This window comes from Triticum aestivum, chromosome 5A (genome assembly GCF_018294505.1).
Source record: "Triticum aestivum cultivar Chinese Spring chromosome 5A, IWGSC CS RefSeq v2.1, whole genome shotgun sequence".
In the NCBI taxonomy this organism is placed as follows: domain Eukaryota; kingdom Viridiplantae; phylum Streptophyta; class Magnoliopsida; order Poales; family Poaceae; genus Triticum; species Triticum aestivum.
In genome coordinates, this window is record NC_057806.1 from 18,577,695 (window position 1) to 18,587,943 (window position 10,249).

The 10,249-nt window shown below is 47.4% G+C and overlaps 2 protein-coding genes across 2 annotated transcripts; both read right to left on the reverse strand.

Moving 5' to 3' along the window:
- Positions 1-4,563: 4,563 nt before the first annotated feature.
- LOC123101141 (L-type lectin-domain containing receptor kinase IX.1-like) lies at positions 4,564-6,624 on the reverse strand. Its single transcript, XM_044522732.1, has 4 exons — positions 6,196-6,624; positions 5,784-5,995; positions 5,310-5,488; positions 4,564-5,203 (listed from the first exon to the last, which is right to left on the reverse strand). Exons 1-4 carry the CDS (start codon positions 6,545-6,547, stop codon positions 4,564-4,566), a joined length of 1,383 nt encoding a protein of 460 aa, XP_044378667.1. The 5' UTR covers positions 6,548-6,624.
- A 2,115-nt stretch (positions 6,625-8,739) lies between these two features.
- LOC123101142 (acyl-coenzyme A thioesterase 13) lies at positions 8,740-9,952 on the reverse strand (the record flags this gene model as incomplete). Its single annotated transcript, XM_044522733.1, has 3 exons — positions 8,740-8,901; positions 9,447-9,590; positions 9,797-9,952. Coding segments are annotated over 3 exons (462 nt in total), but the record flags the coding sequence as incomplete, so codon positions are not given.
- Between the last annotated feature and the right edge of the window lie 297 nt (positions 9,953-10,249).

The window sequence follows — 10,249 nt, forward strand, 5'->3', positions numbered from 1 at the left end:
GCGTGGCATTCGTCTTTGGGGTGTTCTATCCGACGAGGTCCCCTGTCCTCCGCGCCCAGTGCCTCCTGTGGCTCCTACGCCACCGCCGACACCACCGACTCCTGTCGCAGATGCTTCTGATGCTGATAGGGTTGCAGCCACGGTTGCTGTTGATGATGCGGCTGCTGCTTATGACCAGCAGGTCTTGGATTATTCGGATGCTCTTTCAGTTTACCGTGATGCTCTGGCTGCTTACACTCAGTGGTGCGATGATGATGCTCGTGCTGCGGCTGTCCTCACTGCCAGTGTTCTACCTCAGTTTGCTTCTGAGTTTATGGGCCTCAGTACTGTCTTTGAGAAGTGGTCTCATCTTCGCCAGCGCTATCAGCCCTCCGGTGATGCTCTCTACTTGTCTGTGGTCCGTCAAGAGCATGCTCTCCAGCAGGGAGACTCCACTATTGATGAGTTCTACACTCAGAGTTCTGTTATCTGGCGCCAGCTTGACTCCCTTCGCACTACTGTTTGTGGCACTTGCCCGTGTTGCCAGACTGTGAGATCAGACTTGGAGTTTCAGCGTGTCTATGAGTTCTTGTCACGGCTTCGTGGGGAGTTTGAGCCTCGACGTGCTCGGTTGTTTGCTCGTGCCCGTGTTCCTATTTCTGAGGTGCTTTCTGAGCTTCGTGCTGAGGAGACTCGCCTCCGTGGTGCTGGTTTGCTTCAGGTTCCCTTTGTGCTCGCTGCTCGAGCTGCTACTCCCCCAGTGTCTTCTCGCTCCAGTGCTCCGCCGCTAGTGCCCACTCCTCCGGGTAGTGAGGCCCGCTCTCGTGAAGGCCGATCTCGTCCTCGTACTCATTGTGACTACTGCAACAGGGATGGTCACCCTGAGTCTGACTGCTTCAAGAAGAAGAAGAAGCATGATATGCGTAATAGGGAGCACAATTCTTCTTTTGGGGCTCATGCTTCTTCCTCGACGTCGTCTACTATCTCCTTGACTGAGCAGGATATTGTGAAGCTCAAGCGTCTACTTGCTGCTTCAGGTTCTTCGACAGGTACTGCAGGCTCTGTGACTGGTGCTTCTAGTGCTGAGCAACCACAGTCTAAACAGTCAGGTACATCCCCATGGGTTCTGGATTCTGGAGCTTCATTTCATATGTCATCTGATTCTTCTGTCTTGTCCTCTCGTAGATCTCTCTATTTTCCTATTAATGTTCTTACTGCTGATGGTACTCCTCTTCCTGTTGCGAGTCAAGGCACTCTTGCCACATCTTCCTTTTATGTTCCAGATGTTCCTCATGTGCCTCGTCTTACCATGAACCTATTTTCTGTGCGACAGCTTACTGATTCTGGTTGTCGTGTCATTCTTGATATTGATTCTTGCACTATTCAGGATCGCCACACGAAGGCTCTGGTTGGGGCTGGCCCGCGCCACCATGATTCTCAAGGGCTTTGGGAGTTGGACTGGCTTAATGTTCCTTCTGCTACCACCACACTCGCCAGTCCATCTGCCTTCGTTGCTTCAGCTACCAGCTCCTTCCAGCAGTGGCATCATCGACTTGGTCACCTTTGTGGTTCTCGACTATCGTCTTTAGTTCGTCGTGGTCTTCTGGGGCCTGTCTCAGGAGATGTCTCCTTACAGTGTCAGGGTTGTAGGCTTGGTAAACAAGTTCAGTTACCTTATCCTACTAGTGAGTCGGTGTCTCAGCGCCCTTTTGATTTAGTACATTCAGATGTTTGGGGTCCGGCTCCCTTCTCTTCCAAAGGGGGCCATCGCTACTATATTATTTTTATAGATGATTTCTCTCGCTACACTTGGCTTTATTTCATGTCTTCTCGTAGCGAGGTACTCTCTATTTATAAGCGTTTTGCCGCCATGGTCAACACTCAGTTCTCTACACCTATTCGTGTGTTTCGTGCTGATTCTGCTGGCGAGTATATCTCCAAAATGTTGCGTGGTTTTCTTGCCGAGGAGGGTACTCTTACTCAGTTCTCTTGTCCCGGTGCTCACGCTCAGAATGGTGTGGCTGAGCGCAAGCATCGTCACCTTCTTGAGACAGCTCGTGCGATGATGATTGCCGCCTCTCTTCCACCTCATTTCTGGGCTGAGGCTGTCTCCACTGCCACATATCTCATAAACATTCAACCCTCATCTGCTTTACAGGGAGGTATTCCTCTAGAGCGTCTTTCTGATCATTCTCCTGATTATTCCGCTCTTCGGTTGTTTGGTTGTGTTTGTTATGTTCTCCTTGCCTCCCGAGAACGCACCAAACTAACCGCTCAGTCTGTCGAGTGTGTTTTTCTAGGCTATAGTGATGAGCATAAGGTTTATCGGTGTTGGGATCCTGTCGGTCGACGGATGCGTATTTCTAGGGATGTGACTTTTGATGAGTCTCGTCCATTCTACCCACGACCATCCTCTTCGACCTTTTCAGTAGAGGATATCTCTTTTCCCACGCTTCCTGATACACCTCACTCTATGCCTCATATTCCTACTCCTCCTTCTCGTCCCACTATTGCAGATCCGACACCGTCTTCTCCTTCCTTATTGCATGACAGTCCTCCTTCATCACCGATGTCTTCTCCATCTCCATCACCTCCAGTGCTTCCTTCTCATCCCACTTTTCCTTTTCATTATACCCATCGTCGACGTGTTATAGATGAATCTACTGACGTGCCATCTATTTCTCGCGCACCGTCTTCCTCATCCCAGCCGACTTATGGTCTTCGGGCTCGACCTTGCCCTCCTCCTGACCGCTATTCTCCTAGCCAATATGGCCTTTCGGTTGTACTTGAGCCTACCCTTATCGTGATGCTTTTGTTCATCCTGAATGATAGTTAGCGATGGCAGAGGAGATTGCCGCTCTTGAGCGCAACGGTACATGGGATCTGGTTTCTCTTCCTCCCCGTGTTCGTCCCATCACTTGTAAGTGGGTCTATAAAATTAAGACTCGCTCTGATGGTTCTCTTGAGCGTTATAAAGCTCGTCTTGTGGCTCGTGGCTTTCAGCAGGAGCATGGTCGTGATTATGATGAGACATTTGCTCCTGTGGCCCATATGACCACTGTCCGCACACTTCTCGCCGTGGCCTCTGTTCGCCATTGGTCTGTGTCACAGTTTGATGTTAAAAATGCCTTTCTTAATGGTGAGTTGCGTGAGGAGGTTTATATGCAGCCACCACCTGGGTATTCAGTTCCTGATGGCATGGTTTGTCGTCTTCGTCGCTCTCTCTATGGCCTTAAGCAAGCCTCCCGCGCTTGGTTTGAGCGTTTTGCCTCTGTGGTCACTGCTGCTGGTTTTTCACCCAGTGATCACGATCCAGCGTTGTTTGTCCACCTTTCTGCTCGTGGCCACACTCTTCTTCTTTTATATGTTGATGACATGATCATCACTGGCGACGATTCTGAGTACATTGCCTTTGTTAAGGCCCGTCTCAATGAGCAGTTCCTTATGTCTGATCTTGGTCCTCTTCATTACTTTCTTGGGATTGAGGTTTCCTCCACCTCTGGTGGCTTTTTTATTTCCCAAGAAAAGTATATCCAGGATCTTCTTACTCGTACGGCTCTTAGTGATGAGCGCACTGCTGAGACTCCTATGGAGCTCAATGTCCATCTTCGTGCTTCTGACGGTGAGCCCTTGTCTGATCCGACGCGTTATCGCCATCTTGTTGGGAGTCTTGTGTATCTTGCTGTCACTCGTCCGGACATCTCCTATCCTGTACATATTCTGAGTCAGTTTGTTTCTGCTCCCACTTCAGTTCACTATAGTCACCTTCTTCGTGTTCTACGATATCTTCGTGGCATGATCTCTCATCATCTCTTTTTTTCCCGTTCCAGCTCGTTACAGCTCCAGGCCTATTCGGATGCTACGTGGGCTAGTGATCATATGGATCGCTGTTCACTTTCTGCCTACTGTGTCTTTCTTGGTGGTTCTCTCATTTCCTGGAAGACGAAGAAACAGACTGCAGTTTCTCGTTCGAGTGGAGAGACCGAATTGCGAGCTATGGCTCTTCTGACAGCAGAGGTGACTTGGTTACGATGGTTACTGGAGGATTTTGGTGTTTCTGTTACTACACCTACCGCCCTCCTATCAGACAGCACAGGTGCTATCAGTATTGCGCGGGACCCCGTGAAGCATGAGCTTACCAAACACATTGGTGTGGATGCTTCTTATGTGCGTGTTGTTGTGCAGGATCATGTTGTTGCTCTTCAGTATGTGCCTTCTGAGTTACAGCTAGCGGACTTCTTCACGAAGGCTCAGACTAGAGCGTAACATGGATTTCACCTCTCCAAACTCCGTGTTGTGGACCCACCATGAATTTGAGGGGGGGTGTTAGAGTTATATTATTGATGTCCTTTGGCCTTTCACATTCTAGTCTCTTGGCATTCCCTTGTAGCCTTTTGGCATCCTCATAATACAAGTTGCTATTCTCAACATATTTAAATTGCACACATCCTCTTATCCATTATAGCTAAACTCACTCTGCCATTGATAATGCATATAAATATAGAATCTTTCTTTCTTTTCTCAATCGGCAGAGGATCCATGTACCATGAATCCATTAACAGCTTAGAGCATGAGTGGACCTGACTAGCTGAGGTGCGTGCTGCTAGTTTTATTGCTATGGTCATCAGAAACAAGCAAAGATGGAAGAAGAGAGCCTGGTGGGCCAACCGGCATCCTTGTGGGGAGGCTCGGTAGTGGAGCCTCGAACCTTAGCACGCTGGTGGCCTGCCTAATGGAAGGTCTCAGGCTCCGGTCATGGGCAGTGCACCAGAGCCCGACGATGATCGCGCATTCCATTTCCCGGACGTCGAACTCCCCGATCAGCCTTGAGTCCGCAGCGTCAAGGACCCTTCCCTGGCTGCACAACTCCGACACCCGTTTAGCCAGGTGGATCACACTGTCATCTGGCAGGACCACGACAGGCCTGCGTCCACAGGCTATCTCGAGTAGGACGACGCCAAAGCTGTAGATGTCTAACTCGGTGGTGGCCCTGCCTGTCACCATGCAGTCCGGGTCCATATACCCCATGGTGCCGGCGAGATCTGTCGTGTGCGACCCATGGCAATGGTCAACGAGCCTTGCGAGCCCGAAGTCGCCAAGTTTGGTGCTGAAGCACGTGTCCAGCATGATGTTGCTCGGCTTGATGTCCCGGTGCAATACACATTGCTCCCACTCTTGGTGCAAATACAGAAGCGCTGAGCTGATCCCCAACACTATCTCATGCCTGAGAATAGAAATAAATCCCATGCACACCATGTTTAACAACCAATAAAGGTTAAGCGATCCATAATATCCGGGCTTCCAAAAATGTCTGCATGAAAAGAAGTTACCTGACCGGCCACGTCAATACATCCTGCGTACTGTAAAGGTGACTGTCGAGACTGCCATTGGGCATCAGCTCATAGACAAGAAAGAGCTCGCCGCCATGGCACCAGCCAATGAGTTGCACGAGATTGCGGTGCTGAAGCCGGCTAATGGTCATCACCTCGGAGATATACTCCTTCCTCCCCTGTTTTGAACTCATGGTTTTCACTTTCAGTGAGATTCCGGTGAAATTCACTGAATTTCAGTACTTTCAGTAGACACTGAAATATTACGTTTCAGCCAAAATATTTCAGCAGTTTCAGTACAACACAACAATTCAAATATTTTTCAAAATATGTTTTCAATTTTTCAAAATTTTAATTGAATTTGAGTGAATATTTCAGTCATTTGGCTGAAATGGAAACTGAAATCACTGAAATTCACTGAATTTCACTGATTTCGGTTGGTGCTGAAATTTTTCTGAAACTGAAATTGAGAACCATGTTTGAACTCTTGGACACTCTTTTTATTGCCACATCAAGCTTCGAGTCCTTGACGAATCCTTTGTATACAGAATCAAAACCTCCTTCTCCGAGCTTTCTGCTGTTTGAGAAGTTACCCGTGGCCGTGGCCAGTTCATTATAGCGAAATCGCTTGGGTCCTCCTGTCCCTTTCCTGAAATCGTTCGCCATTGCCTCATCATCGAACAAGTCTTCTTCCATCTCCTCAATCCTTTTATCCCGCCGATGCATGATGAACCATACCTAGGTGCCTAGGCCGATCAACAACAAGGCTGAACCAGCAGCCGCACACATGCCAATGATCAGTTGCCGTTTTCTACGCTTTGAGCTCCGCGAAATTGATGCAGCTCCTGATACAAACGCATGACTTAATTTGTTGCCTATATGCAACACATGCGCGAATCTAATCTTATAAAGGGAAGGGGAAATACTGAACCTGGAGGAGCGGTGGTGATCTCCATCGGATCCGTGCTGTATCTCACATAGCAGCTGTACCCCTTGAAGCTACCAGCAGTGCTGTTAGGAACAGATATCGTCACCCACCTGTGCGCGTCATCTACACACTTGATGCACTCACTGGGTGCCAAGTCCCTCGAGCACTGCACCAGTCCATACATCGCCTGTGAGTTGATCTGCGGATCCGTGTACGTCTCGTTCCCGTACGCGAACCGCAGTGATGATCCAGCCGCCTCCAACGACAGGCGGTTTATCAGCTTCCCCCGTGCTGTATTCATACGATCCATGTCATGGGCGTAGATACTACTGTCGTTCCCCACACTTGAGTTTTCGGACAGGTCGGCAACGGAGAAGAAAGACTCGTTTGAGTGACGCATGCATCATAAAATGCACCTGCCATCAAGGTGTAAGGACATGCGACACTCACGAAGTAGGGTAGACAAACAGCTCTCGCACTTGGACCGGTTGAAGTCGACATAGCACATTTTTTTTTTCAAAAAGGGGGGCACCCCGGCCTCTGCATCAGAACGATGCATACGGCCAACTTATTATAAATAAAAAGTTGTTTATAATACCTCGTCAAAGTTGGACCGGTTAAAGTCGACATAGCACATGACAAGGCCAAATACCTCGTCCGGCAGGGTGCCGTCACTACCTTGCAAGAATCCGTGATTTTTCATGGCACCATCATGAAGCCTGTGGGCGAGAGACTGAGCATTTGACTGGCGCTGCTCCAAGCTGGAGCTGCATATCGACGACGGATGCGGCTGGATGGACGAGTGCAGGGCGGTGGAGCTGTCTGACGCCATGGTGGCGTCGACGGCAGCGAGACCAGGCAAGATATAGATGCAGCAGTACAACACTGAAGATGGATTGGCGGCAGGTGGCTGCGGCGACCTTATACCCGGCAGGGTCCCGGTTGAGGAGTGCGCCGGACTGGTAGGTACCCCATACCCGGCAGGCGTCCTGTTTGGGACTTCAGGTCTTCGATGTTAGGTTTGGATGCGAGGTTTGTTTGGTATTAGGCCCAGACTATCAGCGCCCCTTCATCAACTGGTTAGGAGTAGCGACGGATGTTGCCTAGACGGTGGCTTTAGTATTACTGTTGTATGACTTTGTAAGGTCTTGTGTGAATAATTAATAAAATGGCTGCATGCATCGTCCAGATGCAGAGGCCGGGGGTCCTCCTCCTTTTCTTAAAAATGTGGTCTTGCTCGTCAGCAGTTGTGCTATGAGAGATTATGATGGTGGTCATGAGGAACATGGTAAGGAGATAAGCTGCCCAAGGATCCACCTTTCCATGGTGTCTAGACCTGATGAACAGGAGGTAGAGATGTTGGCCTAAAGCATGCATTCGTGCAGGACAAAACCATAGTAAACATGACGGCATATATATAGCTACTAATCTGACATCTACCTGAACGAACTGAAGTAAGCAGTGACACAATTTAAGCATGGAATCAATGACAACATCAAAGAGATATGTAAGAGGATTTTACGATGCCATGACGGCCGAGTCCACACCACCACCACCACCACAACAACAACAACAAACAAGGAGGACCCTGCTACCTGCCATGGAATTAACTACTACACAAGGGACTCCACTTTCCAAGGACAGCTGGGTTGCCTAAATTCTAACGATCAGAGAGGCCAGATAATGTCTTTTTACGTTGTAGCAACAGCTGGACGGAGGCAACAGATGATATGAAAACAAATTTTTTATTAGTATTTTCTGGAGCAGAGGCAGAATATTCACCCCGATTTCATTCAATAGTTAAGGAGAAGAGCTCATAACATATATAAACAACAAAAGCCAAACAAAAGGCTGGTAGAAAACAGAATATTTCTTACCTAGGATAATAAACTCTCTGAGACCATAGCCATGGCAAAACTGGTTCTTGAAAGAGCCTCAAATAGCAATTTTCCAGACGGAAGATCTGTTCTTAGCATACAATAATTCTGCTGAAATTTTCTTCTAGATAACTGGTTGAAGAACAAGTCAATGGGAGGACAGGATAGCAGAGGGTTGTCTCATACACTACACATATCATGTATCAGTCTGAATACCTATAATTCTGATTGGTATAACTAGACTTTTAGTGGAAAACAGAGGTAGTTTAAATGTCAGATATGCTAGGAATTGTCGGTTTGAGAAAGATGGCTTACGACATCAGAGACTCACACCAGGCTCGCAGTTATGGAGATCATCTTGTTTCAAAATTTCCTCAGAGGTTTTTGCTTTCAGCCTTTGGTAATCAGATTTATATGTTCACGGTGCCTTTGTCAGGTAGTATTGCTCTTTGGGATACATAATTCTATTGATTTTATTTCTGCAACAAAGCATGCAAAGGTCCTTGTAATGTCCTAACATCATGTAACAAAATACTGAACTAGTTTTTATATTTTCCATTCCAAGATAGCATTATTCTATTTCATAAAGATTGCCAAGTATAAACAAGGTCAATTACATACAGGCTTACAACTTACATGGCAGGGTCGCCTTCAGTCTACTAGATGCACCAATATACTTGGAATAGCGGGCCTGAGCGATGATTCTGCCAGATTTTTTCTTCAGTTCCGCAGTAGCCACTCCTACTGCTTTTACGGCGCGCACCTTGGCTCCGATATCAATCTCTACCTGCAAATGGCAACATACACTGTTATAATTACTATACAATTGCAAGAACTTCAGAAGTGAAGCACTGGCAACTCAAATTTTGCGTCAGGATTGGCATGGTCATCCATGCACTTTGGAAAAAAAGACCAGCAACTATATCTTGATCAGGCTTAAGCACTAGAGCATTCTTAATGAGAATGGAGTATAAACTAAACAAATCTTGATATATGAACATGATTTGCCACGTAAACAATGATTTATTATCTTCAGTGGCATCTCTACCTAGTGGTAGCAGAGTGGAGTACAATTGTGTGAATCTACAAACTATTGGCTCTGTATGTGAATATAAGCAAAACCGGGCACACCGTCAGATATCAAACATATCTTCAACACATGGGGCATTAGAGACAATGTTATTGCATGAGCTCATTCCTCTGTAATAATAAACTACAATGAATTAACGTTCAGAGTTGGAAAATAGCCTTTTAAGATGTGAATTGATCGAGCAAAGGGATGTTGAAGAACCAAAATGTATTCACACTCAATTCGGTACGAAAGTCACTCACATTCGAAAATGCAGCATCCAGGTAGGAGACGTTTATCCCTAGTGGCAAGCCCCTGGTTTGTGCCACAGTGGTGTAGAAGACAGCAGAGCCCACCAAGTCAAGCAGCGACCCTGTCGCGCCGCCGTGCAGGAAGTTGCCCGAGTTCTGTGATTGCCCACCAACACAACCATCAACAAAGATGCAGCAACTCAGCAGCAATCAGCAGAATGCAGTAAGCAAGTTTTTTTTTCAGTGAACAATTAGATGATGGAATGGAACTGTGCAGTCATTCTGTAAATTAAGTTCCACAGCTACAGAACCATGGGAAGGTACAAAAATATGTCTAAAGAAATTCTAATGGAAGCACTTACTGCAATAGATAGTAGATTGGGAAATGAAATTTGCTTGGGTTGGGTGCCAGCAGATACTAATATTTTTTGTGAAGAGATGTAAACTGAAATAGTATAATAGTGGAGTAGATGTGAAACTGAATTATTCTTTGGTTGGGTAACAATACTGTATAATAATTAGGAAGCATGGAGCAGGGATTCAGCAGGGAAGGGGATGCCGCAGAGCACGAAGGCGTCGTAGAACCCGGAGGTCAGCGCGTCCACCTGCTCTGCCGGCCGCCCCCTCCTCCAGCAGCCGGCGAGTCTTCTCCAGAGCCGCCGGCCGGCCGATCTGAGAGAGGTGAACGGAGGATGCGGGACTTCCTTTCCGTGTGGGCCCCGAGGCTTTGTTTTTTTACGTTGTACTCCTTCTGTATGGACCGAGAGGGTTAACTGGCACATGAGTTTTCATGACTTTTTTCAGGGGACGCGTCT

Bases quoted from the DNA above. Each gene is read 5' to 3' on its own strand.
- LOC123101141 (XM_044522732.1), bottom strand. From the start codon at position 6,547: ATGGATCGTATGAATACAGCACGGGGGAAGCTGATAAACCGCCTGTCG. The intron at 5,489-5,783 runs GTTCTCAATTTC...AGTTCAAAACAG, and splicing joins TGTCCAAGAGTTCAAACATG to GGGAGGAAGGAGTATATCTC. The intron at 5,204-5,309 runs GTAACTTCTTTT...TTCTATTCTCAG, and splicing joins GTATTGACGTGGCCGGTCAG to GCATGAGATAGTGTTGGGGA.